The sequence below is a fragment of the Notechis scutatus genome, chromosome 3, assembly GCF_049901735.1.
Source record: "Notechis scutatus isolate UNSWTSFEM ecotype Mainland chromosome 3, rNotScu1.2, whole genome shotgun sequence".
In the NCBI taxonomy this organism is placed as follows: domain Eukaryota; kingdom Metazoa; phylum Chordata; class Lepidosauria; order Squamata; family Elapidae; genus Notechis; species Notechis scutatus.
In genome coordinates, this window is record NC_142011.1 from 1,218,834 (window position 1) to 1,242,405 (window position 23,572).

General features: G+C 45.2%; 2 protein-coding genes across 2 annotated transcripts in view; both read left to right on the top strand.

The window, feature by feature from the left end:
* LOC113427667 (tigerin-4) overlaps window positions 1–23,552 on the top strand; it is a 72,500-nt gene extending 48,948 nt beyond the window's left edge. The window contains exon 5 of the mRNA XM_087959109.1: window positions 23,457–23,552. Within this exon, the coding sequence (XP_087815235.1) occupies window positions 23,457–23,461 (5 nt within the window). The 3' untranslated portion in view covers window positions 23,462–23,552. The remainder of the gene's footprint in view (window positions 1–23,456) is intronic.
* Window positions 672–23,487, top strand: LOC113427666 (fused toxin protein-like). The gene is made up of 7 exons (XM_087958971.1): window positions 672–837; window positions 1,293–1,454; window positions 4,409–4,440; window positions 17,388–17,508; window positions 18,152–18,313; window positions 22,429–22,569; window positions 23,457–23,487. Exons 1-6 carry the CDS (start codon window positions 753–755, stop codon window positions 22,566–22,568), a joined length of 702 nt encoding a protein of 233 aa, XP_087815097.1. The 5' UTR covers window positions 672–752; the 3' UTR covers window position 22,569; window positions 23,457–23,487.
* Window positions 23,553–23,572: the final 20 nt, after the last annotated feature.

Genomic DNA, 23,572 nt, shown 5'->3' on the forward strand with positions numbered 1-23,572 from the left:
ACTTATATCTGTTATCTGATATATGCTTGACAAATAAATAAATAAAGATCTGCTGAGAAAGTAATTCCTGCCCATTGTGAAAGTTATCAGTGAATTATGAACAGAAGGCTTGCAAAGGAGATATTTCATGAACACCTCTAATAACATATGCCTAAAACATATACATTCTACATGCATAAAATGTTCTCATCTATCTAATTATTATTTTTTCTGCCATTCCATTTTCTTGTTCTCTAAATTTGGTCATTTTCTTGCAGATGTTTCATTACCCATCGAGGGAACAACATCAGTGCTAGAAGAGAGGGGTTTTTGGAGGGGGGGGAGGGAGACTTGGTTATCATGCATGGACTTTGAAGTGTGCCTGGATTTCAGATGTTGTGTGTGTGGATTTGTGGACATTTGCCTTCATTCTTGGACTGTGTGACCCTGGGCCTAGATTGAACAGTACCAGACTCAACAGAACTTCACATTTGGTGCAAGTGGGTACCCGGGGAATAAGGCTAGGGTCTCGGAGTGCCTCTTGTGTGAGGGGAGGGACTGGAACACAACAAAAGGGACCTGCCTAGCTTTCCCCAAATTGGCCAGCCAATGCAACTCTGAATGTTGTCATCTCATGTTCAACCAACTTATGAAAGAGAATTCAGATTCTCACTGCATTAAGTCATCCTGCTTCCTGGATCTGGAGTTGTGAAATTCCCAGCGGGGAGAATAAATAGAGCCAGCAGCCCGAGGGTGGGGCAGACGGCTTCATCATGTCTTCTGGAGGTCTTCTTCTTCTGCTGGGACTCCTCACCCTCTGGGCAGAGCTGACCCCCATCTCCGGCCAGGACCGGCCAGGTAGAGCTTTCAGAAAGATCTGGAGACCCTTGGAAGGGAGGGGCTGAAGTGATCCGAGTTCTCCCCCAGGAAAGGAAAACCAAAGACCCCAGTCTGGAACCTCTGGCTTGGTGGGGCTTCTCCTGGGGAGGTTCTTGAGTTGGTGGTTGGGTGTCAGCTGAACAGGAGACAGAAATGGGAGGGGGGTCCCAGGAAAGAGAGATGCAATTTTAGGGGAAGGCTGACCTATCTTGACTCAATGCAGCAGAAGAATCAAGATTTTAAGCAACACGAACAATCCCATCAGCCATCTGATCCAAACCCCAGAGCAGGAAACCAAACTGAAACATCCCAGATGGCTCTTATTTTCTTGCAATCTGAACATGCTAAGATGGCGTCAGGTTGGGGAAGTGAGTTAAAGACTTTTGTGCTAGCAACTCAAATAATGTTCCCGCTCCCCTTTCCATTTTTCACAGAGTATTGTTATCTTCCTCCTGCCCCCGGACGATGTAAAGGCTATTTCCCTCGCTTCTACTACAACCCGGCTTCAAACCAATGCCTAGTGTTTATTTATGGTGGATGCCAGGGCAATGCCAACAGGTTTAAGACCAAAGATGAATGCCACCGCACCTGTGTTGGTAAGTAGGTAAGGAGTTGTGGACTGGCCTCTTCATTGAAAAAGAATTGCTGCCTCTTTACATTAAGCATGAGATGTGTTAATGGAACATCGTGACTCTCAGGCTATGATTGATTCAGTACAAAGGAATCTTTGTTACTCAGGTTGAACTCTCAGGTTGAAATGGGGAGGAGGGGAGTGCACATTTGCACCCCCAGCATTCTGAGTTAAGAGAGAGGAACCCAGTTATAAAGTCCAGCCCAGGGTCCAGAGAGGTCGACTCCAAAAGGAAATTGCTGTGCTTTGTGGGTAAGGGGAGGAGGTGGGAATCCGGCTCCAACCGGCAGCATCTTATCTGGACAGAAGGAGATGTTTTGGATCCTGAGAGGTCCAGGGACAGGATCTTTCTTGATCTGGACCACACAGCCATGAGATCTTCTCTTTTGCAGAAAAACATGGAGTGTCTCCAGGGGTGGGATTTCACCAGTTCTCACCTATTCGCTAGAACCGGTTGTTAACATTCTAAGCAGTTCGGATAACCGTTTGTTAGAAGAAATTACTGGGCTAATCCTGTAAGGAAGGCAGGAAGGAAACATTCTGGTGTTGCTTGTAGAAACTGCCTCTCCATTAACCCTTATTACATTCTTGGCAGGACTAGACTTCCTGTCTCAGGAACTTCTCTGTGGTTTTTTTCCCCCTCCTTTGCTGGTACTTTGCTTGGGTGGAGTGACCGTTCAAAGTTACAATGGCACTGAAAAAAGTGACTTGTGACCATTTTTCACACTTACGACTGTTGCAGCATCCCCACAGTCATGAGAGGCCAGGCGAGGAGTTGCGTGCCTCGATGTGAGTGATATTGAGTTGGCCACGCCCAGCCAGTCACATGACCACCAAGCCATGCCCACCCAGTCACATGACCACCAAGCTACGCCCACACCTAAGCCATGCTCACAGAACCAGTTGTTAAAAATTTTAATCCCACCCCTGAGTGTGTCCCCAGGGCCCTCAACAACAACAACAACAACAACAACAACAACAACAACAACAACAACGTCCTTGTCTCAGCAAGTGTCAACATGATTGGAACTGTCCTGAGGAGCAGAAGTGTTGTTGTTACGGTTGCCTGTCTGAGTGGAGGGACATTGTCTATACGATGCATGGTAGCTCCAGTACATTGTCCCTTGTGCGGCCTGCTTAGACCTAATCAGAGGTGGTATTCACCGGGGTCTGACCTGTTCTGGGGAACCAATAGTGGAAATTTTGAATAGTTCAGAATCCCACCTCTGACTGGCCTCACCCCCATCTCTTCTCTGCCTCCCATCGAGTCCCAGCTGATTGGCTGGATCTCCTTTGGTTGCCCTGCACAGGAGAACGGATCTGGAAAGCGGGCTAGTGGGGTGGGGAGGGAATGGAGATTTTGCAGTAACCTTCCCCTGCCACGCCCACCAAGCCCACACAACTGGCAGTAATTTTTTTTGAATCCCACCACTAGAGCAAAGGAATTGCTGTGTGGTGTCTCCCAGGCCTAGATGTGTCTTGGGCACATGAATGTATCTCCAGGGTCTTTCAGGCTGATGCAGCTCCAGGCTCTTGTCCATCAAAGGTAGAGTAGATACAGAAAGGGATGATGCCCTGACACTCAAACATTTTATTTATTTATTTATTTTGTCAATTGTTTACAAGATAATAGGTATAAGTAAAAACATAGTTATGAATACATGGATACATATAAGAAAAATAAAAAGGAAACAATAGGACAGGGACGGTAGGCAGGTTGGTGCGCTTATGCACGCCTCCTACAGGCCTCTTAGGAAAGGGGTGAGGTCAATAGTAGACAGTCTAAGGTTAAAGTTTTTGGGGTTTGGGGAAGAAACCACAGAGCCAGGTAGAGTAATCCAGACATTGACCCCTCTGTTGCTGAAGCTGAAACATGCCTTGGTGTAGTCCTGTGGGGCCCTCCTTCTTAATAGTATCTACCCCCACTTTGTGGAAGTTCTCAGGCTGACCCATCACTTCCTCTCCCACTGTCTCTTGACTTCTCCTCCTGAACAACCATGGGCACTGTGTTGGAGAAGATGTTCCTCCAGCCAGCCTGGTCAGGAATCCAGATGGCTCCAGGCAATGAGGACTTCCAGGAGAAGGAGAGGCTGGGACAGGACACTTTGCTCACCCTGGTCCAGCTCATGCTCTGGGCAGGCCACAGCTGGTCCATGTTTAGGTGACAGGAAGGTCCATCACTTCATCTGGGGAGGGAAAGACAAGCTCATATTTCTGAGTGTAAGAAATGCTCCCTGTCCAAGTTAGAAAACTCAAGTGAACATGCCCAAGCAGTGGCCTTGAGATCTCCTAGAAAGAGAGGATGGGGAAAAGACCCTGGAGGTCTTCTAGTCCACCCTCCTTCCAGTAAAGAAAATCCTCAGCATCCTGGACAAACAAATCTCCCACCTTTGCTTTGTCATGGAAGAGAGGGAGTCAACCTCTTTCCAAAAGCACCAGAAGACAAGACAAGAAAGAACGAATAAAACCTGATCAAGGAGAAAAACAACTTAGAACCAAATGTCTGTGGAGATTGGGGACAACCTAGAAGTAAGAGGAAACTTCCTACAAGTGAGAACAATTAACCAGTGGAGTAACTTGCCACCAGAAGTTATGGGTGGTCCATCAGTGAATGCTTCCCAAAAGAGACTGGATAGCCATTGTCTGAAGTGGTGTAGGGTCTCCTGCTTGAGCAGGGGATTGGACTAGAAGATCTCTGAAGTCCCTTCCAACTTTGTGACTCTGTATTCTACTTGAAGCCCCCAGTGATAGAGTCCCATAACTCCAACAGGGAGGCTGCTCCATTGCTCCCCTTCTCTCCCTATCAGGACATTCCTCCTGATTTCAGTTCTGGGTTTCCATGGTTCTAAGATGAGGCAGGAAGAAGCACGGGGTTCAGTTCTGGGCAGAAACCTCATATCTGAATGTTTGTTTTTACAGCATCCCCAATGGTGAGACCCTCACGGATTGGAACTACTTTTCGAACTTGACCCAAAGACCCTTCTTCAGTCCTGCGCCACCCTGGAGACCCTCCCCGCAAACCCCACCCTGGGCTCATTCCTTCAGTTCTGCAATAAAGTTTGGTCTTTGCATCCCTATTTGTCTCAGTGTCTTCTTCTGCCCCTTTGGGGTTTCCCCTCCCCATCTTGATCTGTGTCCCCCACCCCCATCAGAGGAGCTGAGGGGCAGCACATCATTCTCCAATGTGGCCTTCCGGAGACAATGTGCAGGGGAAGCATCTCTCGGAGCCAGAAATCCCTGTCCAATATCCAGAAACTCAGTCCCCGCTAAGGGCTTACTCCAGAGTTAAGTCTGGGAGAGAGACTCTGCTACTCCCTGATGGCTCCACGTGGATGATCTGACTGGAAGCAATGAGGCAAATCAGTGAAAGTTTTCTGCCTTTATTTAATGAAGCAGAGCAGGAATAAAAGAGAGAATCAATAGGGAAAAGCAGGAAAAGAAAAGTGTTAGATCGGGTACAGACGAGACGCGAGACCAGTGTACTTCAAGCTCTTTATTTTAAGTTAAGACCTGTACAAGATCTTGGAGCCGTGGCAGCCCTTCATATAGGGATTGCTCGCGGCTCGCCGGCCAATGACAGGGCTTTGAATCTCCCGCAATCGGCTCAGCCAATCGCGGTTGATTCTTAGAAAGCCAATCACGGCCGTTCAGTGGACCAATCAGGAAGCGGTCCGTGTGGACCAATCAGATTTCAACGTTTGGAGTATGTTAATATAGAACAAAAAGGGAACAGCAGGAAAAATATTAGATACATGAGGGGTTCTGTGATGACCCATAGAGTCTCAAAAATAACACAAAAGCTAAAACATGAATCAAGGTCTTGTAATGCCTTCAACAGTTTAAATTCAAAAAGTAGATAATGAAGCAAAAGGAAACCAAAAACAAACCGTATTGACGAGAGTTCCAAGGCAAACCAAGATAATTAATCAAACATTCCAGGAAAATAACTGGGGAGAGTCCATGGGAAGAACGTCAACAAAGATAAACCTCATCCAAGGAAAACACTAATTTGACTCCAGCGTCTGTGAATACGCAGTTCCAAACTCTGATACAGAGCTCACAGCTGCAAACCACGAGGAGGATCATGGCCCTCTCCTCCTGAGTAGACCTCGCTTTTCCCTGATCCTCTCCTCCCTGCGTGACCTAGGATGGAGAGGGAATGGGCCTGGATCCTCCTCTGATTGCTCAGCCGGCCTCTGCCCTTCCCCAGCCTCCTCCACCACCTCTGGAGCCACACTCCCACTCCCTGTTGGCTGTTCCTCCTCTTCCTCAGAGTCAGACTCCACCAGGGGCATGACAGGTTCGAATGCATGTAGATACATGTCTATTTTACACATATGTCATTATAGTTGTCCATACAAAATATTCTTTGCCTGCCATCTGTTCATAAGTCACCAGTAACCTTATCTCCTCAATGTGGAGAACCCAGAGCCTCTGCAGCAGAATTGCTCCTGCCCATCTTCCCTTGGGCCCCTTCTGATGTCCCCCAATGCTCTTCAAAGGCCTTAGTTGTCTTCTCTCCAGAATGGCCACTCCAGGATCTTCAGCCTGTTCCCATAAGCCACGTCCAGGAGGCTCCGTGTCATCTGGCAGACACATCAACGGTCAGAGGGCTGGAAAGAGTTCCGGTCTCGGTTGGAGAAGAGACCATTGTCATCTACTGCTACTTTTCCCACCTCAGATACACCAACAGGAGCCAAATGTCCCACAACTATCTCCACCCCTCTGCCCTCCCCCCCCTCCCCCTCTGGTGTTCCTAGAAAAAGATGTGCAAGGTTTATTTCATAGACAAAAGAGCAGAAAAGCATCGGGCCCGGATGGAGCAACTCCTTCTTGCTTGGAATCCTGGACTGATCTACGGCCCCTCTCATCTTCACCTGCATCTTTCATAAATCCCTGGAGGGGCGCTAGGTCCCTTCTTGCTTCAAGCACTCTACTCTCACCCCAGTGCCCAAGAAACCCTCCACCCAGGAGCCGAATGACTACAGACCGGTGGCTCTGACATCCATAGTTGTGAAAACCTTTGGGGGGTTAGTGTTGGCCCACCTGAAAAACATCCCAGATCCGCTGTTAGACCCCTTGCAGTTTGTCTACCACACAAATAGATGGTGCGGTCAATATGGCACTGAACTACATCTGGCAACATCTGGAATCTCCAAGGACCTAGGCACAGGTCCTTTTTGTAGACTTCTGCTTGGCATTCAATACTATTGTTAAGCCTGGATTCCCCAACGGGTGTTAAGGAAAACAAACTAAACAGAACGTGCAGCGAAGTCAGATAGGAAGACAGGTAATTGTGTGAGATAAGTTTTCTAGTTAACACGCAGTAAAAATACAGATACGCTTGTGCTATCAAAAATATAGTTTATTCCATTTAAGAATTATAGCATAGTCAAAATAAATGGTCCATTAGTCATATATCAATTTCAGTCAAGTCTTGTCGGGGATACTCTATTTGCAAAGTCCGTGTTGAATAGCCAATGTCAGTTCACTTACAATAAATCAGTCCAATCTTTATCTTCTCTCCGTTGAGAAATTATCAACACTCCTTTATCTCTCCCCGTTCCAGCAAGAACTCAGTCATCAATCCATCCAGTAATTAGGGATCAATAAGCCAGAGAGAGCGAGCTGCAATTGCCTCGCTTCTTATATAGTGCTTTTACAACCACACCCTTAATTACATTCTTGCTGTTAAAGTTACACACACTTTAACTAACAAACCATGATACCATATTTATTATTTTTACCCAAACCAGTTAGGGTAAACAATGTTATCTCTAACAACTATCATTCCAGATATTCTTCTCACTAAACTGACTCAGCTATCTGTGCCCAACCACACTTGTAAATGGATCATAAGCTTTCTAACAGACAGGAAGCAGCAGGTGAAATCACATCAAATACCTGTTTGGTAAGCACAGGTGTTCCCACCCCCCAGGGCTGTATGCTCTCTCCCCTACTCTTCTCTCTCTCCACCAATGACTGCATCTCAAAGGATCCCTTTGTTAAAGTACAGAAGTTTGCAGATGTTTCAACAATCATAGGTCTCATTTAAGAATGTGATGAGTCCACATACAGACAAGACATAGATCAACTGGTGCAGCCGGGTGAATATAGAGATGAACATGCTAAAAACTGTAGAGATGAGAGTAGATTTTAGGAGGAGCCATTTCAACAGTGTGCAGCGGCAGCCCGAAAAGCCAATGCAATCCTAAGCTGCATTAACAGAAGGATGCAATCAAGATCAAGGGAGGTATTAATACCATTATATAAAGCCTTAATAAGGCCACACCTAGAATATTGCATCCAATTTTGGTCAAAACACTATAACAAAGGTGTTGAGACTCCAGAAAGAGTGCAGAGAAGAGCAACCAGGAGGATTAGGGGACTGGAGACTAAAACATAAGATGAATGGTAGCAGGAACTGGGCCTGGATAGTCTAGGGAAGAGAAAGACCAGGGGAGACATGATAGCAGCCTTCCAATATTTGAGGGGCTGCCACAGGGAGGAGAATGAGGGAAGAAGGAAGGGAGGGAGGGAGGAGGGGAGGGAGGAAGGAGGGAAGGGAAGGGAAGGGAGGAAGGAGTAAGGAAGTAAGGGGAAGGGGAGGGGAGGGGTGGGGTGGGAAGGGAAGGGGAGGAAAGAAAGAAGGAGGGAAGGGAGGAGGGGAGGGGAGGGAGGGAGGGAAGGAAGGGAGGAAGGAAGGGAGGAGGGAGGGAGGAAAGAAAGGAGGGAATGGAATGGAAGGAAGGAGACTGAAAGCAGGTCAAGGGTGTTGTGTGAACAAAGCCAGGTGTAATTGTGAGATGAACTGTTGGGATGGAACCTGGCTAGCCATCTGGACTGACCTCAGTCAAGCCTTCTTTCTCAGTCCAGCCTCCCCCGCAGGGCTGTTGTGAAGAGAAGAGCTATTCCAATTCCTGAAGATGGCGATATAACAAAATCCTGACGGTGTAAATCTTATCTTGACTTATTTTGGATCCCAAAGGGAAACCTGAGTAGTGCCTTCACTCTGCCAGCAGGTGGCACCACCTGCCCAGGTGTTTGTTGCTCAGATTGTCAGGAAATGCCCTCCCCCACAGTGGGCCCATCCCCGCTTGGCCGAGGCAAAGGGACCCGCCCGATTTGAGGGCTTCGCTGCTTGCTCTGAGCGTTCCTCTTGACACAAATCGCCTCCTTCAAGCCTGTGGTCGACTCCTGCAGCTTCTTTGCTGCTGTGGCAAAGAGACTTTTTTTAAACAGATTAACAGAGTTGGAAGGGACCTTGTAGGTCATCTAGTCCAACCCCCCCTCTGCCCAAGCAGGAAACCCTACACCATTTCTGACACATGGCAGTTCAATCTCTTCTTAAAAACTTCCAGGGTTAGGGCACACCACAACTTCTGGAGGCAACCATTTCCACTGATTAATTGTTTTCACTGTTAGGAAATTCCTCCTTAATTCTAGGTTCTCTCCTTGGTTAGTTTCCATCTGTTTCTTCTTGTCTTGCCTTTGGGTGCTTTGGGGAATAGGTTGACCTTCCCCCTCTTCATTGGGGCAGCACCTCAAATATTGCAAGACCTCTATCAGGTCACCTTTTCACTAGACTAGGCATAACCTAATTCCTGCAACCGTTCTTCTTGAGTTTTATCTTCCAGACCCCTTTATTGCTCTTCTCTGCACTCTTTCAAAAGCCTCAACATCTTTTTTCTTTTGTGGCGACCAAAACTGGATGCAGGATTCCAAGTGTGGCCTTACCAAGGCCTTATAGAATAGAATACAATTCTTTATTGGCCAAGTGTGATTGGACACTCAAGGAATTTGTCTTGGTGCAAATGCTCCCAGTGTACATAAAAGAAAAGATACATTCGTCAAGAATCATCAGGTATAACACTTAATAATAGTCATAGGGTACAATAAGCAATCAAATCATATGAGGAAACAGTCAATATAAATCATAAAGATACAAGTGACAAAGTTACAGTCATACAGTCACAAGTGGGAGGAGATGGGCAATAAGGAGTGATGAGAAGATTAATAGTAATAGTAGTGCAGACTTTGTAAATAGTTGGACAGGGTTGAGGGAATTATATGTTTAGCAGAGTGATGGCATTTGGGAAAAACCTGTCTTTGTGTCTAGTTTATGTATTTATGTATTTATGTATTTATTATTATTTATTTATTATTTATTTATTTATTTATTCATGCCAATTGTTTACAAAATAATAGATATAAGTAAATACATGAATACATGTAAGAAAAATAAAAAAATAAAAGAAACAATAGGACAGGGACAGTAGGCACGTTGGTGCGCTTATGCACACTCCTACAGACCTCTTAGGAAAGGGGTGAGGTCAATAGTAGACAGTCTAAGGTTAAAGTTTTTGGGGTTTGGGGAAGAGACTATAGAGTCGGGTAGAGTATTCCAGACATTGACCACTCTATTGCTGAAGTCGTATTTCCTGCAATCAAGTTTGGTGAGGTTTACTTTGAGTTTGTATCTATTGTTTGCTCTTGTATTGTTATGGTTGAAGCTGAAGTATTCATTGACAGGTAGGACATTGCAATGTATGATTTTATATACTATTCTTAGTATATACTATTCTTATATACTATTCTTAGATCGGACCGAAGGCGGCGTAGTTGTAGGTTTTCTAGGTCTAGAATTTCAAGTCTGGTGGCATAAGTCACAATGAGTAGAGGAGTGGAGAACTCTTCTTGTGATATATTTCTGGACTTTCTCAACTGTGTTAATATCAGATACGTAATGTGGGTTCCAGACTGATGAGCTGTATTCGAGTATTGGTCTAGCAAATGTTTTGTCTGCTCTAGTTAGTAGTGTAATATTACCAGAGAAAAAGCTACGTAGGATTAGGTTAACAACTCTTAATGCCTTTTTGGCTATGTAGTTACAGTGGGCTCTGTTGAGGTAATTCCCCGTTAGGAGAATGAGAGCATACAGGGAGACGTATAGAGAATAGTGTTTGAATAATACACACACAGCACACAGATACACTGTACAGTAAATGTAGGTTTTTTACTTTCAATAAAGGTTTAAGCAAAGTTCAAAACAAGCATTCCAAAGTCATTCACAGGTAAATCAGTCAGTTTTCAATCCAGGGATAATCCAGTAACAAAGTCCAGTGTCAAAAACAGTTCAGCATCAGACTTATATCAAATCCAGTAATATCAGTCAATTAGAAGAAATGGAGGAACGGCAATACTTTCCAACAGAAGGAAACAGAGACGGAGACACACTCTCTTCTGATACTAAGGTTAAAACAACTCAGGTTTCTGGCTCCATCTTATGGCCGTTTGAGAAACCACACCCAACTACAGTTTTGCATTTTCTTAAAGATACAGTTTTAAAATGTTTATCCTGGTTTATATATTTCTAACCCAAATACCTGTTAGGTGACTTATATTCCTTAACAGGCTCTAGCACTTAGGTCATTTGAGATGAGTATGCCAAGATCCTTGACAGAGTTTGGATCATCAACAAGGTCTTGACTATTCAGCCTGTATTTTATTTTCTGATTTTTTTCTTTGCCAATATGTAGGACAGAGCATTTATTTGTTGAGATTTGAAGTTGCCATTTGTTTGACCATTCTGATACATAGTCAAGGTCTTTTTGAAGGGTAGCAGTATTGTCTGTGGTGTTGAATAAGTTGTTCTGGTGTGCAGTGCTCTATAGCATCGTTTTGAGGGTGGAAGTTGATACAGTTTATGTCGAAGATGTGAGGGGTCTGTAGATACTTTCACAGCCCTCTTTTTGACTCCTGCAGGATATAGGTCCTCCATGGAAGGCAGGTGGGTAGTAATTGGGGTTTTGTTTTTTTTGTTTTTTTGCAGTCCTAATTCCTCTCTGGAGTCTGTGTCTGTCCTGTCGGGTTGCAGAACCCAACCAGACAGTTATAGAGGGCAGATGACCGACTCAATCATTCCTCTGTAGAACTGGATCAGCAGCTCCTTGGGCAGTTTGAGCTTTCTGAGTTGGCGCAGAAGGAACATTCTTTGCAGTGCTTATTATGTGGTATTAACACTTCACATGATCTGTTGATGCAGCCTAGGACTGCATTGGCTTTTTTAGAGGGTCCCTTCCAACTCTATTATTCTGTTTCATTTCACTTAGAACTCAAGCATCTAACCACCTTGTTGCAAATTCTCCTACAGAAGTTTACAACTTCCATTCCTACCTGACCCTGCTCTGTTGTTTTTTTTTCCAGCTTCACTGACACTTGTTCTGCTTTCCACCCAGGGGTAATTTTCTTTTCTTTTGTAAGTTTCCTTTCTGAGCTCAGATGGCTTTAAAGATTATGATTGATTCCAGCTAAAATTCCCCAAAGTTGTCTTTCTTCCTTCCTCAAACACGTAGAATCTATGAAGACCTGTCCTCTCTCATTCCAGAGAACAGAATTGGTGCAAGTTACAGGAAGCAGAATCAATGGACTGAGAGAGAAAAACCCTCATTGCAAGAAGAATTGGACAAGGAAGTCAATACCCCTGGGATACGGTGGCCTTCCTTTGGCTGGGAGAGTTCAAGAGAGGCTGAACAATCACCCACCCGGGAAACTTTAATATGGATTACTTCTCGAATCCAAATATCCTTCAACTGGGACTTTCCTGGCTCTGCTGCCACTCTGGAGTTTTGCTTGACCACAGAAATGATCCGTGGACATCAGTGTGGACCTGTCTAGCTTTCCCCCCAAACTGGCCAGACAATCCAACTCTCAGGATTCTTCACCTCTCAGCCAGCGCTGGGATTCTACTAGTTTCCCTACCAGTTTGGTGATCCTGCCCTTTGCGCACTCATGCAGCTTTCCAAACACCAGCTGAGGCTCTTCTGCCTCAGCAACCCGCTGAGAGGATAAAGAAGGGAAAAGCAAAGGGGCCGATGGAAGGGCCGATCCTGCCCCTTTCTCTTCTCTCAGCTCATCCTCGGAGCTTTTTTGTTTACTACCAGTTTGGCCAGTAGCAATTTTTGTTACCGGTTCAGATGAACCGGGCCAAACCGGTAGCATTTCACCACTGCTCCCAGCTCTTCACTTTTAACAGTACTAATTAATAAATTGATATTTAGTATTCGCACTCTTGCTACAGCTTTATAAAGCCCTACTAAAGCCACACCTGGAATGCTGCGTCCATGTTTGGTCACCAAGTCACAAAAATGATGTTGAGACGTTGGAAAAAGTGCAAAGAAGAGCAACTGAGAGGATCAAAGGCCTGGATAATAAAACATATGAAGAATGGTTGCAGGATTTGGGTTTGGCTAGTCTAGAGAAAAGAAGGAGTACAGGGGACATGATAGCAACATTCCCGTATTTGAGGGGCTGCCATAAAGAGGAGGGGGTCAACCCTGTTCTCCAAAGCCCCAGAGTACAGGACAAGAAGCAACGGATGGAAACCAACCAAGGAGAGAAACAACCTAGAATTAAGGAGAAACTTCCTAACAGGGAGGACAATTCACCAGTGGAACAGCTTTCCACCAGAAGTTGTGAGATGTTCATCACTGGAGGTTTTTAAGAAGAGACTGGACAGCCCCTTGTCTGGGATGGTGTAGGATCTCCTGCTTGAGTAGAGGGCTGGACTACAAGATCTCCCAGGTCCCTTCCAGCTCTATTATGATTGATTGATTATAAAAATCTTTGTCTTTCCGATCTGGATCTTCTTCTTGGTAAAGCTGTAACCCAACAATTGTTGGCTTTTCTTCTAAGGGCTGTCTCTTTTTCTGTGAGCAGAATTCTGTGAGGGCAACGGTCCCACTGAACATGTGTAAAAGCCCATATCAGGGATGGCAACGTGGCAACATATCATAGGCAAATCATTTCTCCACCCCTATTGCATCTGCCACTTGGCCAACAGTCATTGCTGGGTGATTTTGCTCCTTGTTTGGCAGGTGTGAGGAATATTCTGGGTTTTTGGTGAATAAAGTTGAGACATCCAGAAGGTGACAGGCAGAATAACAGAATTGGGAGGGATCTTGTAGGTCTTCTATTTCAACCCCCTGCTCAAACAGGAGACCCTACACCATTTCTGACAAATGGCAGTCCTGTCTCTTCTTGAAAGTCTCAAGTGATGGTGCTCCCACAACTTCCGAGGGCAACTTTTGTTCCATGGGTTGATTGTTCTCCCTGTCAGAAAGTTTCTCCTTATTTCCAGGTTAAATCTCTCCTTGTTCAATTTCCATCCATTATTCCTTGTCTGGCCTTCAGGTGCTTTGGAGGAAAGTTTGACCCCCTCCTCCTGTCTGTGGCAGCCCTTCAAATATTGGAAGACCACTATCATATCGCCCCTGGTCCTTCTCTTCTTCCCTAGACTAGCCAAGCCCAGTTCCTGCAACCGTCCATCGTATGTTTTAGTCTCCAGTCCCCTCATCCTCCTGGTTGCTCTTCTCTGCACTCTTTCTAAGGTCTCAACATCTTGTGTATAGCATGGCACCTGATGAGTAATGGTAGTGGGGAAGGACTTGAAGATCTTGGGGGCAGAATGAAAAGAGAGATGAGACAAAAATCCCTATGTTGCCACAACCAAGTTACGTTCAACCCTCCTACAGTGTAATTGGCTCTTATTTAATTCTAACCAGGTATTGATTGTTAGTTGAGAAGATTCCTGTCACATGCATTTAGGTATAAATCAGCTTAATTGAACCTTCAAATGTGGACCTGGTCTTTTGCACCCAACAGGTGGCCACTTTAAGAGTTACGACAGTTACACCAGACTTGAAGGAGGTGATGATTAGACTGTCTACTGTCTACTATTGACCTCACCCCTTTCCTAAGAGGTCTGTAGGGGGCGTGCATAAGCGCACCAACGTGCCTACCGTCCCTGTCCTATTGTTTCTCTTATTCTTTTATTTTTCTTATATGTACCCATTTCATGTATTCACAACTATGTATACACTTATACTTATTATCTTGTAAACAATTGGCAAATCAAATAAATAAATAAATAAATGATGGTAGTGGGTCACGAGTTCTTTCCTTTTCAAGAAGGTTCTTGAGAAGGTCATTGGGTTACAAGGGGCCCTGGAAGAAATAGATTATTTAGACCCCTTTCAATTGGAGTTTCAGGCTGGGACACTGTATGGAGACAATGCTGATCATATTTATTTATTTATTTATTTTAAGATATGTTTTATTTTTATTCATAAACATTTTGAATACAGTGTATTGTCAGAGTATGTCATTTACATAAAATCAAAAAGAATACAAACTGAGATATTAGCATATATATTGATAATAATAATAGTAGTGTCACAAAGTCATTTTAACTATGTTTCTCTTTATATTACCTTATTTATAGTTCTATAAATTATATCAACCTGTTTATAATTATAAACCCTCTTATATATTTAATTCATACATAACAATAATCTTTCTTCGCTTTCTACCTCTTATCTCTAACCACTCATAAAACCTATTTCTTGTTAAGTAATATTTTGTATCTTCTTTATCCTTTATTTTTAATGTCAACCTATCCATCTCTGTACAGTCTAGTATTTTCCGAATTATGTCCTCATCTTATGGAGTGTTCACATTTTCCCAAAATTGTGCAAATATGATCCTTGCAGCTGTCAATACATACAAAACTAAATATACAGTCCCTTTATCATAAGCCTCGGGTATTATATCCAATAAAAATATTTCTGGCTGCTTCAAATCTATATGTTGCTTAATCATCTTTTCCAAAAAAGTATGTATTTTTGTCCAATATTTTCTTGCTTTCATGCAAGTCCACCACATATGATAATAAGTACCTGGGGTTTGATTACACTTCCAACATTTGGTGGACATATTGCTAAACATTTTTGCTAATCTTGCCAATGGCAAATGCCACCTATAAAACATTTTATAGAGATTTTCCTGATATGCAGTAGCCATTGTCAGTTTATGATCCCATTCGTAGATGACCTGTGATGGGGTTGGGATGGGGACGGCGAAGCCATCCTGGTTCTTCTTGATCTCTTGATGGTTTTCAATGATACCTATCATCAAATTGATCTGGATGGGGGAGTGGAAGGAACAGGATTTGGTGCTCATCCTCCTTTCTCCATGGCTGGTTCCAGTCAGTATTGATAGGGGGAGAGAGGTCAACCTTGAAATCTTTGGGATGCCTCAGGGTTTGAAGCTCTCACACTTTCCATTTGTCACCTGCATGTGGCTCCTGGGTCAGGTCATCTATAGGTTCAGGATCAGATATCATCAGTATGCCGAGGGACACTCAGCTATACATCATGACCCTTGACCAGTCAAGCAATGCGGTCAACTCTTGTCCCAATGCCTGGAGGTAGAGAAGGTTTCAATGAGATGGAACCAGTTCAAACCCAACCCTAGCAAGACTGAGTGGGTCCCTTCCATATTTCACCCTGAAAAGACTTCCATATTCCCTTTGGGACTGGTGCATAATCAGAATAACAGAATAACAGGAAGGGGCCTTGGAGGTCTTCTAGTCCAACCACCTGCTCAATCAGGAGACCCTATACCATTCAAGACAAAAGATTGTCCAATCTCTTCTTAAAAACCTCCGGTGATGAAGCCCCCACAACTTCTGGAGGCAAGTTGTTCCATTGGTTGATTGTTCTCACTGTTGGGAAGTTTCTGCTTAGTTCTAGGTTGCTTCTCTCCTTGATTGGTTTCCATCCGTTGCTTCTTGTCCTGCCCTCTTGTGCTTTGGAAAACAGGTTGACCCCGCCTCTTTGTGGCAGCCACGCAAACCAGGAGGGTTTTCACAGAGATTCATCTTGTAAGCTGTTGCATCCTTCCCTGGTCTAGAGGTCAGGGTGCATTGTAACAATCATTCAAGCCTAGTCAACTCATGGATGGACTACTTCAAAGAGCTTCTACATGGAGCTGTTCTTGGAGACCATTCTGAATATGCGACTGGTTAGAATGTGGTAGCCCAAGCAGTGATATACAGACCATGCCACACCTACATAAATATTTCATGTTACACTCACTACTATGGACTTCTGGATGCCACTTGTCACCTTTTGAGCCCTACATGGCAGAGGGCCAAACTATTTAAGGCACGTTCTGTCTTTACTTTCTGCTCATCTTGTGGTCATCGATCGAGTTGACTCTCTCCGGCTCCCAGTGATAAAGCAGTGCCATCTAGCACACCTCACGAAAGGTGCATTCTCCATGTAGTTGCACCTTCCCTCTAGCATAGCATCCCCTAAGACTCTCACTCCACCTGGCCAGCATCGGAAAGACCATTAAAAACAGCCCTCTTCTCAGATCTTGGTGAAGTCTGGTAGTGGGTATCTGTTTCGGTCTCTGCTAAAGAAGGTAAGGAGATTTCGGTGGCTTTTCCCTCTGGTTGATGCCTTCAGTTGGGTTTAAACATGGATTGTACATTTTTTGCATATGTCAGATATTCGTATATGTCAAGGAAGACCATCCCACCCCTGACAGGGAAAGCCAGTAGAATATAAACTGAGAGCAAACCCCACTCTTACTAGTTTGGGTAATGAAACATCTACAAAAAACCCACCAAACTCAGAGAGCACCAAGGACACCAGAGTCTTCCTCCTCCTCCTCCTCCTCCTCCTCCTCCTCCTCCTCCTCCTCCTCCTCCTCCTCCTCCTCCTCCTCCACAAATCTCACACCCTTCTAGCAGTGATGATGTTCCCTAGTTGGGTCATGAAACGCCTGCAAGCTTGGAGAGCACCAAGGACCCCTCATTTCAACCCTGAGCTACAAATATTCCCCTTTATGTGTCAAGTTGCGCAGAAGCATTTGGAGTCCAAGTGACTTCAACATTTCAATCAATAAAGACATAGAATCGACCTTAACCTCTCCTTGGTGATGGGTGCTCAACCATCTTGTGAAAGAGAAAAGAATTCAAATTGTCTCTGCATGAAGTCATCCTGCTTCCTGGATCTGGAGTTGTGAAATTCCCAGCGGGGAGAATAAATAGAGCCAGCAGCCCGAGTGTGGGGCAGACGGCTTCATCATGTCTTCTGGAGGTCTTCTTCTCCTGCTGGGACTCCTCACCCTCTGGGCAGAGCTGACCCCCGTCTCCGGCCAGGACCGTCCAAGTGAGTTTTCTGAATGATCTTGAAACCCTTGACAGGGAGGGGCTGAAGTGATCAGGGTAGAGAAACCAAAGACCCCAGTCTAGAACCTCTGGCTTGGTGGGGCTTCTCCTGGGGAGGTTCTTGAGATGGTGGTTGGGTGTCAGCTGAATAGAAATGGGAGGATGCCCCAAGAAAGAGAGATGCAGTTTTAGGGGAAGGCTGACCTATCTTGACTCAACGCAGCAGAAGAATCGGGATAATGAAAGGAGAATATTTGTAGCTCAGGACTGAAATGAGGGGTCTTTGATGCTCTCTGAGCTTGGTTGCTTTCTTGCAGATGTTTCATGACCCAAACTAGGTAACATCATCAGTGCTCATGAAGATGTTCCCTAGTTTGGATAATGAAACTTCAAAGCTTCAAAAAAACTGCCAAGCGCAGAAATTACCAAAGTCTCCTCAGTATCAGGATTTTAAGCAATAGGAACTGTCATTCAGACATCCTGTCCAACTCCCAGAGCAGGAAACCAAATTAAAACATCTTAGATGGCTCTGGACTGTTTGCAGACTGAGCATGCTAAGAGGGCACCAGGTTGGGGAAGTGAGTTAAAGACTTTTGTGCTAGCCAATCCAATAACATCCCCCCTCCCCTTTCCATTTGCCATAGAGTTTTGTTACCTTCCTGCGGAAACCGGACCATGTAAAGCCAAAATGCCTCGCTTCTACTACAACCTGACTTCAAATCAATGTGAAAATTTTACTTACGGTGGATGCCAGGGGAATGACAATAATTTTAAGACTCTGGATCAATGTCGCTACACCTGTGTTGGTAAGTAGAGGAGGAGTTGCGGACGGAGAATGTTTGTGGCTCAGGGTTGAACTGTGGGGGTCCTTGGTGCTTTCTAACCTTGGTGGTTTCACAGAATCACAGAGTTGGAAGTGATCTTGGAGGTCTTCCAATCCAACCCCTGCTGTCTCACAAACGTTTCATGACCCAACTAGATAACATCTTCAGGGCTAGGAGGGCACAGGATTTGCTGCTTATTTATGTCTAAAAGAGCCCTGGTGGTGCAGTGGTTAGAATGCCATATTGCAGCCTGGAATTCAATGCTGATGGGGCTCAAGGGTGAGTTCTATCCTTCCAATGTTGGTAAAATGAGGGCCCAGGTTGTTGGGGGAAAGATGCAATACATTGTAAACTGCCCAGAGAGTGCTGTAAAGCAGGAGTCGCCAACCTTTTGGACCTCAGGGATCACCAAACTCATCATTTTAAATCCTGCAGACCAGAGACCCTGGGAAAATCCCCCCAAAGTCTGCAGGAAAATCCCCCATCTGGTTTTCCTACCGATCGATCAGTCTTTATTTGGGATCACAGGATACTGTCTCCAGCTCCATTCTCAGGGGGAGAGAGAGAGAGAGAGAGAGACTGACTTTTGCTTACTGCAAGGAAAGCAGCATGTGCAGCAGAAGTCTTTCTTTCTCTACCCTGAACTCCGCCAGAAATGAGTCTTGGTGAGACTTGTCACACCGGTGCAGCCTCTTGGAGCAGGAGGCCTTGCAGGGTCCCAAAGACTCATTGCTGGCGGAGTTTGGGGGAGAGAAAGAAAGACTTTGGCTGCTTTCCTTGCATGCAGCCAAAAGCAGCAGAAGAAAGAAGCGGACAGAAGCAGCCCGGGGGCCAGGCCAGGCAAGTTTCCCCCCTCCGCCCTTTCCCCCCTCCCCTCACTACCTCATGTTGTTTGCAATGCAAGTGACACAAGCCTTGTGTTCCCGCAGGCGATGTGGGCGGCGCAGCCTTGTGTTCCTGCGTAGGCTGGGATTAATTGCTTTGGGGGTGACATTTCCCTGTGGACCACCAAAATTTTCTCGCAGACCACCAGTGGTGCCTGGCCCACTGGTTGGCAACCACTATTGTAAAGCATTATGTGGCAGTATATAAGTCTTCAATATCTTCATAAATGACTTAGGTGAGGAAATAGAAGGGGAACTTACCAAATTTGTGGATGATACTAAACTGGCAGGAATAGCTAACACCCAAGAAGATCGGCTCAAGATGGATCTTGACAGACTAGAACACTGGACCATATCTAACAAAATAAAATTCAATGTAGAGAAAAGTGAAGTCCTACACTTGGGCAAGAAAAACCCAAAGGACACATATAGACTGTGTGAAACCAGGCTCAATAGCAGGAACTGGGAGAGGGATCTTGGAGTCTTAGTGGACAACCAGCTGAATATTAGCCAGCAGTGGGCAGCAGTAGCCAAAAAAGCTAATGCAATCCTAAATTGTATTAACAGAGGGATACAATCAAGATCAAGGGAGGTACTAATACCACTCTATAAAGCCTTAGTAAGGCCACACCTAGAGTACTGCATCCAGTTTTGATCACCACACTATAAAAAAGATGTTGTGACTCTAGAAAAAGTGCAGAGAAGAGCAACCAGGATGATTAGGGGACTGGAGGCTAAAACATACGATGAATGGTTGCAGGAACTGGGCCTGGCTAGTCTAGTGAAGAGGAGGACCAGGGGAGGCAGGATAGCATCCTCCAGTATTTGAGGGGCTGCCCCAGAGAGGAGGAGGGGGTCAAGCTATTCTCCAAGGCACCCAAAGGCCAGACAAGGAACAATGGATGGAAAGTGAACAAGGAGAGATTCAACCTGGAAACAAGGAGAAACTTTCTGACAGGGAGAACAATCAACCGATGGAATAGAAGTTGCCTTCAGAAGTTGTGGGAGCTTCATCATTGGAGGCTTTCAAGAAGAGGCTGGACTGCCATCTGTCAGACATGGTGTAGAGTCTCCTGATTGGGTGGGGTGGGGGGTTGGACTAGATGACCTACAAAGTCCCTTCCAACGCTGTTATACTGTTATTGCTAAGTGCTATTGCTATTGCTGTATCTAGCAGTTTCCTTCATCAATATTGATGTGGTGTGTTTTCTCCTTGGTAGTTTCTTGAATTGGATATTGTTTTCTGCTTGTTCTCTCTGCTTATTTGGGTGTGGTATGACTTATCCCCTCTGCCATGTGCTGCCCCAGAATCACCAAGGACCCAACTCTGGATTAGGCCAGATGTGTGTGTTAGGGATACACCCTAGCAGAATGTGCAACGGCAGTCAGGCAGGCAGGCAAATATGTGAGATAAACGTTTTTGTAGATTACACTCAGTAAAACAGATACACTGTGCTAGTTAAATAGTTTATTCCAGTAAGAGTTTTAGCATAGTCAAACAGTCCATATATCATTCACTAGTTCAGTCCGTCAGGGGATTATTCATTAGCAAAGTCCAGTGTCGAAAAAGAGGTCAGTAAACTTACAAATTATCAGTCCAGCAATAAATCTCTTCGCAGTAGAGATAAGAAGAAATCAAACCTCCTTTCTTCCTTTGCAGTTGAATAAACTCAGTAGCAGGGAAAACACGCAGTTAGCAAACCATCAATTCATCAATCCAGGAAGCCAGCAAACAGTAAGCTAGCAAGGTTCTCTTGCTCCCTCTTATGGTGGTTTTACAACCGCACCCAAAATCACATGCTTTGCAGTTAAAGTGACACACACTTAAACTCACTATCATAGTTTATATATGTTAAGCCTGGATTCCCCAACGGCTGTTAAGAAAAACAAACTAAACAGAACGTGCAGCGAAGTCAGATAGGCAGACAGGTAAATGTGTGAGATAAGTTTTCTAGTTAACACGCAGTAAAATACAGATACGCTTGTGCTATCAAAAATATAGTTTATTCCATTTAAGAATTATAGCATAGTCAAAATAAACGGTATCAATTTCAGTCAAGTCTTGTCGGGGATACTCTATTTGCAAAGTCCGTGTTGAATAGCCAATGTCAGTTCACTTACAATAAATCACTCCAATCTTTATCTTCTCTCCCCGTTTCAGCAAGAACGCAGTCATCAATCCATCCAGTAATTAGGAATCATTAAGCCAGAGAGAGAGAGCTGCATTTGCCTCGCTTCTTATATTGTGCTTTTACAACCACACCCTTAATTACATTCTTGCAGTTAAAGTTACACACACTTTAACTAACAAACCATGATACCATATTTATTATTTTTACCCAAACCAGTTATGGTAAACAATGTTATCCCTAACATTATATATTATTTTATCCAAAAAAAGTTAGGTAACCTATGTTATTCCTAACAGTGTGTGTTGTCTCCTTCAGCTCATAACCTCAACCTCACTCCCTGAAGCTCCTCTGAATTGATCCTAAGAACCTCAGGGCAACCTCCAGGAAACCCATGGAAAGGGGGGTTCCCCTAGATGTCCAGAGGGAAAGCACTACCTCTCCCACTCTGTTTTTGGGGAGAAGGGGACTGCAGGAGTGTGTGCAGAGCCAGCAGGGGAAGGCTCTACAGACCTCATTCCTTGGAATCCCTTCCTGATGGAGAAGGTAGGCGCACCTACCACAAAGAGCACTGCCTTCCTACTGGGTAGAAACGGGGGGTGCCCCTTCCCGTTCCCAACTCAAGAGAGAGGAGCCCAGTTATAAAGCCCCTGAGAAGTTGAGCCCAGAAGGAAATGGCTGTGCATTGCAAGGAAGGAAGTGAGGAGGTTCCAGCTGGCGCAACTCATCCTGCTCACGCGGAGAGGCTTTGGCTGATGGAATTTTCCTTGCTCTGGGACTCCAATTCCAGAAGAATCTCTTGGTGTATAAGGTATATATGTGAAAGACTTTGGAAAACTAGGTGAAGAGATGCTGTCAGAGAAGAGACTGCCTAGCCTGAAGCTGCACAAGGGGTGAATAAAGAGGCTCAGACAAGACCCTCCCTACTAGCTCAGCCTGTATAGGGGACAGTGGGAGATTTGTCCATTCAAACCTGCAAGATTCTGTCAAGGTGGCTTTACAATAATTATCTCATCTGCTTGTGTTTCTTGTCTGGTTGACCTGGTAAGTCTGACACTCAACCTCATGATCTTCTATTTTGCAGAGAAGCGTGGGGTGTGTCCCGAGAAACCTTCAGATATAGTCACTTTTTGTTTCACGGACTGTGAAAATGACTGGAAATGCCCTAAGAATCAGAAGTGTTGCGAGATTGGTTGCATGATTACCTGCAGGGATCCTGCCTAAGGTAACACCTCCAGGTTGACATTGGCTTTAGTTTGCTTAGACCCGCCCGACTAGGCTTTCGGTCTTTCTGACAAAGGTATAATTGAAGTGGAAAAGAAAAGAGGAGTGATCTTTAAGCATGAAGCATGCACACCAACTTTGGTGTGATGTGGTGTGGTGAGACTCTTCATCCAGATAGATAGCTATGTCCACTCTGTGGAAGCTCCACTGGTCCTCCACATCCCCCTCCCACATCCCCCTCCACATCCCCCTCCCACAGTCTCTTGACTTCTCCACCTCCTGAACCATCATCAGGAGAACGGTCGTGCCCAGTTCAACGGTTGCTGCCGGAGAAGAGACGGTTCTCCTGCCAGCCTGGTCAGGAAGCCAGAAGGCTCCAGGCAACAAGGACTTCCAGGAGAAGGAGAGGCCGGGACAGAATTCCTTTGCCCACCTTGATCCAGCTCATCTTCTGGGCAGACCACAACTGGTCCATGCTCAGGTGACAGGAAGGTCCATAGCTTCATCTGGGGAGCCAGAGATAAGCTCACATTTCTGACTCTGAGAAATGCTCCCTGCCTGAGTGAACGTGCCCTTGTCTGTGGTCTCAGCAGTGGCCTTGTGATCTTCTAGAAGGTGAGGATTGGAAAAAGACACCGGAGGTCATCTAGTCCATCCTCCTTCAAGTGCAGAAATCCCCAGAGCATCCTGGAGAGATTCTATCCCACCTTTGCTTGAAGCCCCATAACTCTAAGGGGGAGGCTGCTGCCCCATCGCTCCCCTTCTCTCCCCATCAGCCCATTCCTGCTGATTTCACCTTTGGGTCTCCACGGTTGTAAGATGGGGCAGGGGGAAGCATTTGAGGCAGTTCTGGGCAGAAACCTCATACCCGAACATTTGTTTTTACAGCATGACCAATGAGGAGACCCACCTGGATTGGATCTAGTGTTCCAACTTAACCCAAAGACCCTTCTTCTGCCCTGGACCCACCCTGGAGACCCTCCCTCCAGATTCCACCCTGGATT

Excerpts from the sequence above, each read along its gene's own strand:
- LOC113427666 (XM_087958971.1), top strand. The coding sequence starts at position 753 with ATGTCTTCTGGAGGTCTTCTTCTTCTGCTGGGACTCCTCACCCTCTGG. Across the intron at positions 838-1,292 it reads CTCCGGCCAGGACCGGCCAG|AGTATTGTTATCTTCCTCCT; the intron begins GTAGAGCTTTCA and ends CATTTTTCACAG. Across the intron at positions 17,509-18,151 it reads CTCCGGCCAGGACCGTCCAA|AGTTTTGTTACCTTCCTGCG; the intron begins GTGAGTTTTCTG and ends CATTTGCCATAG.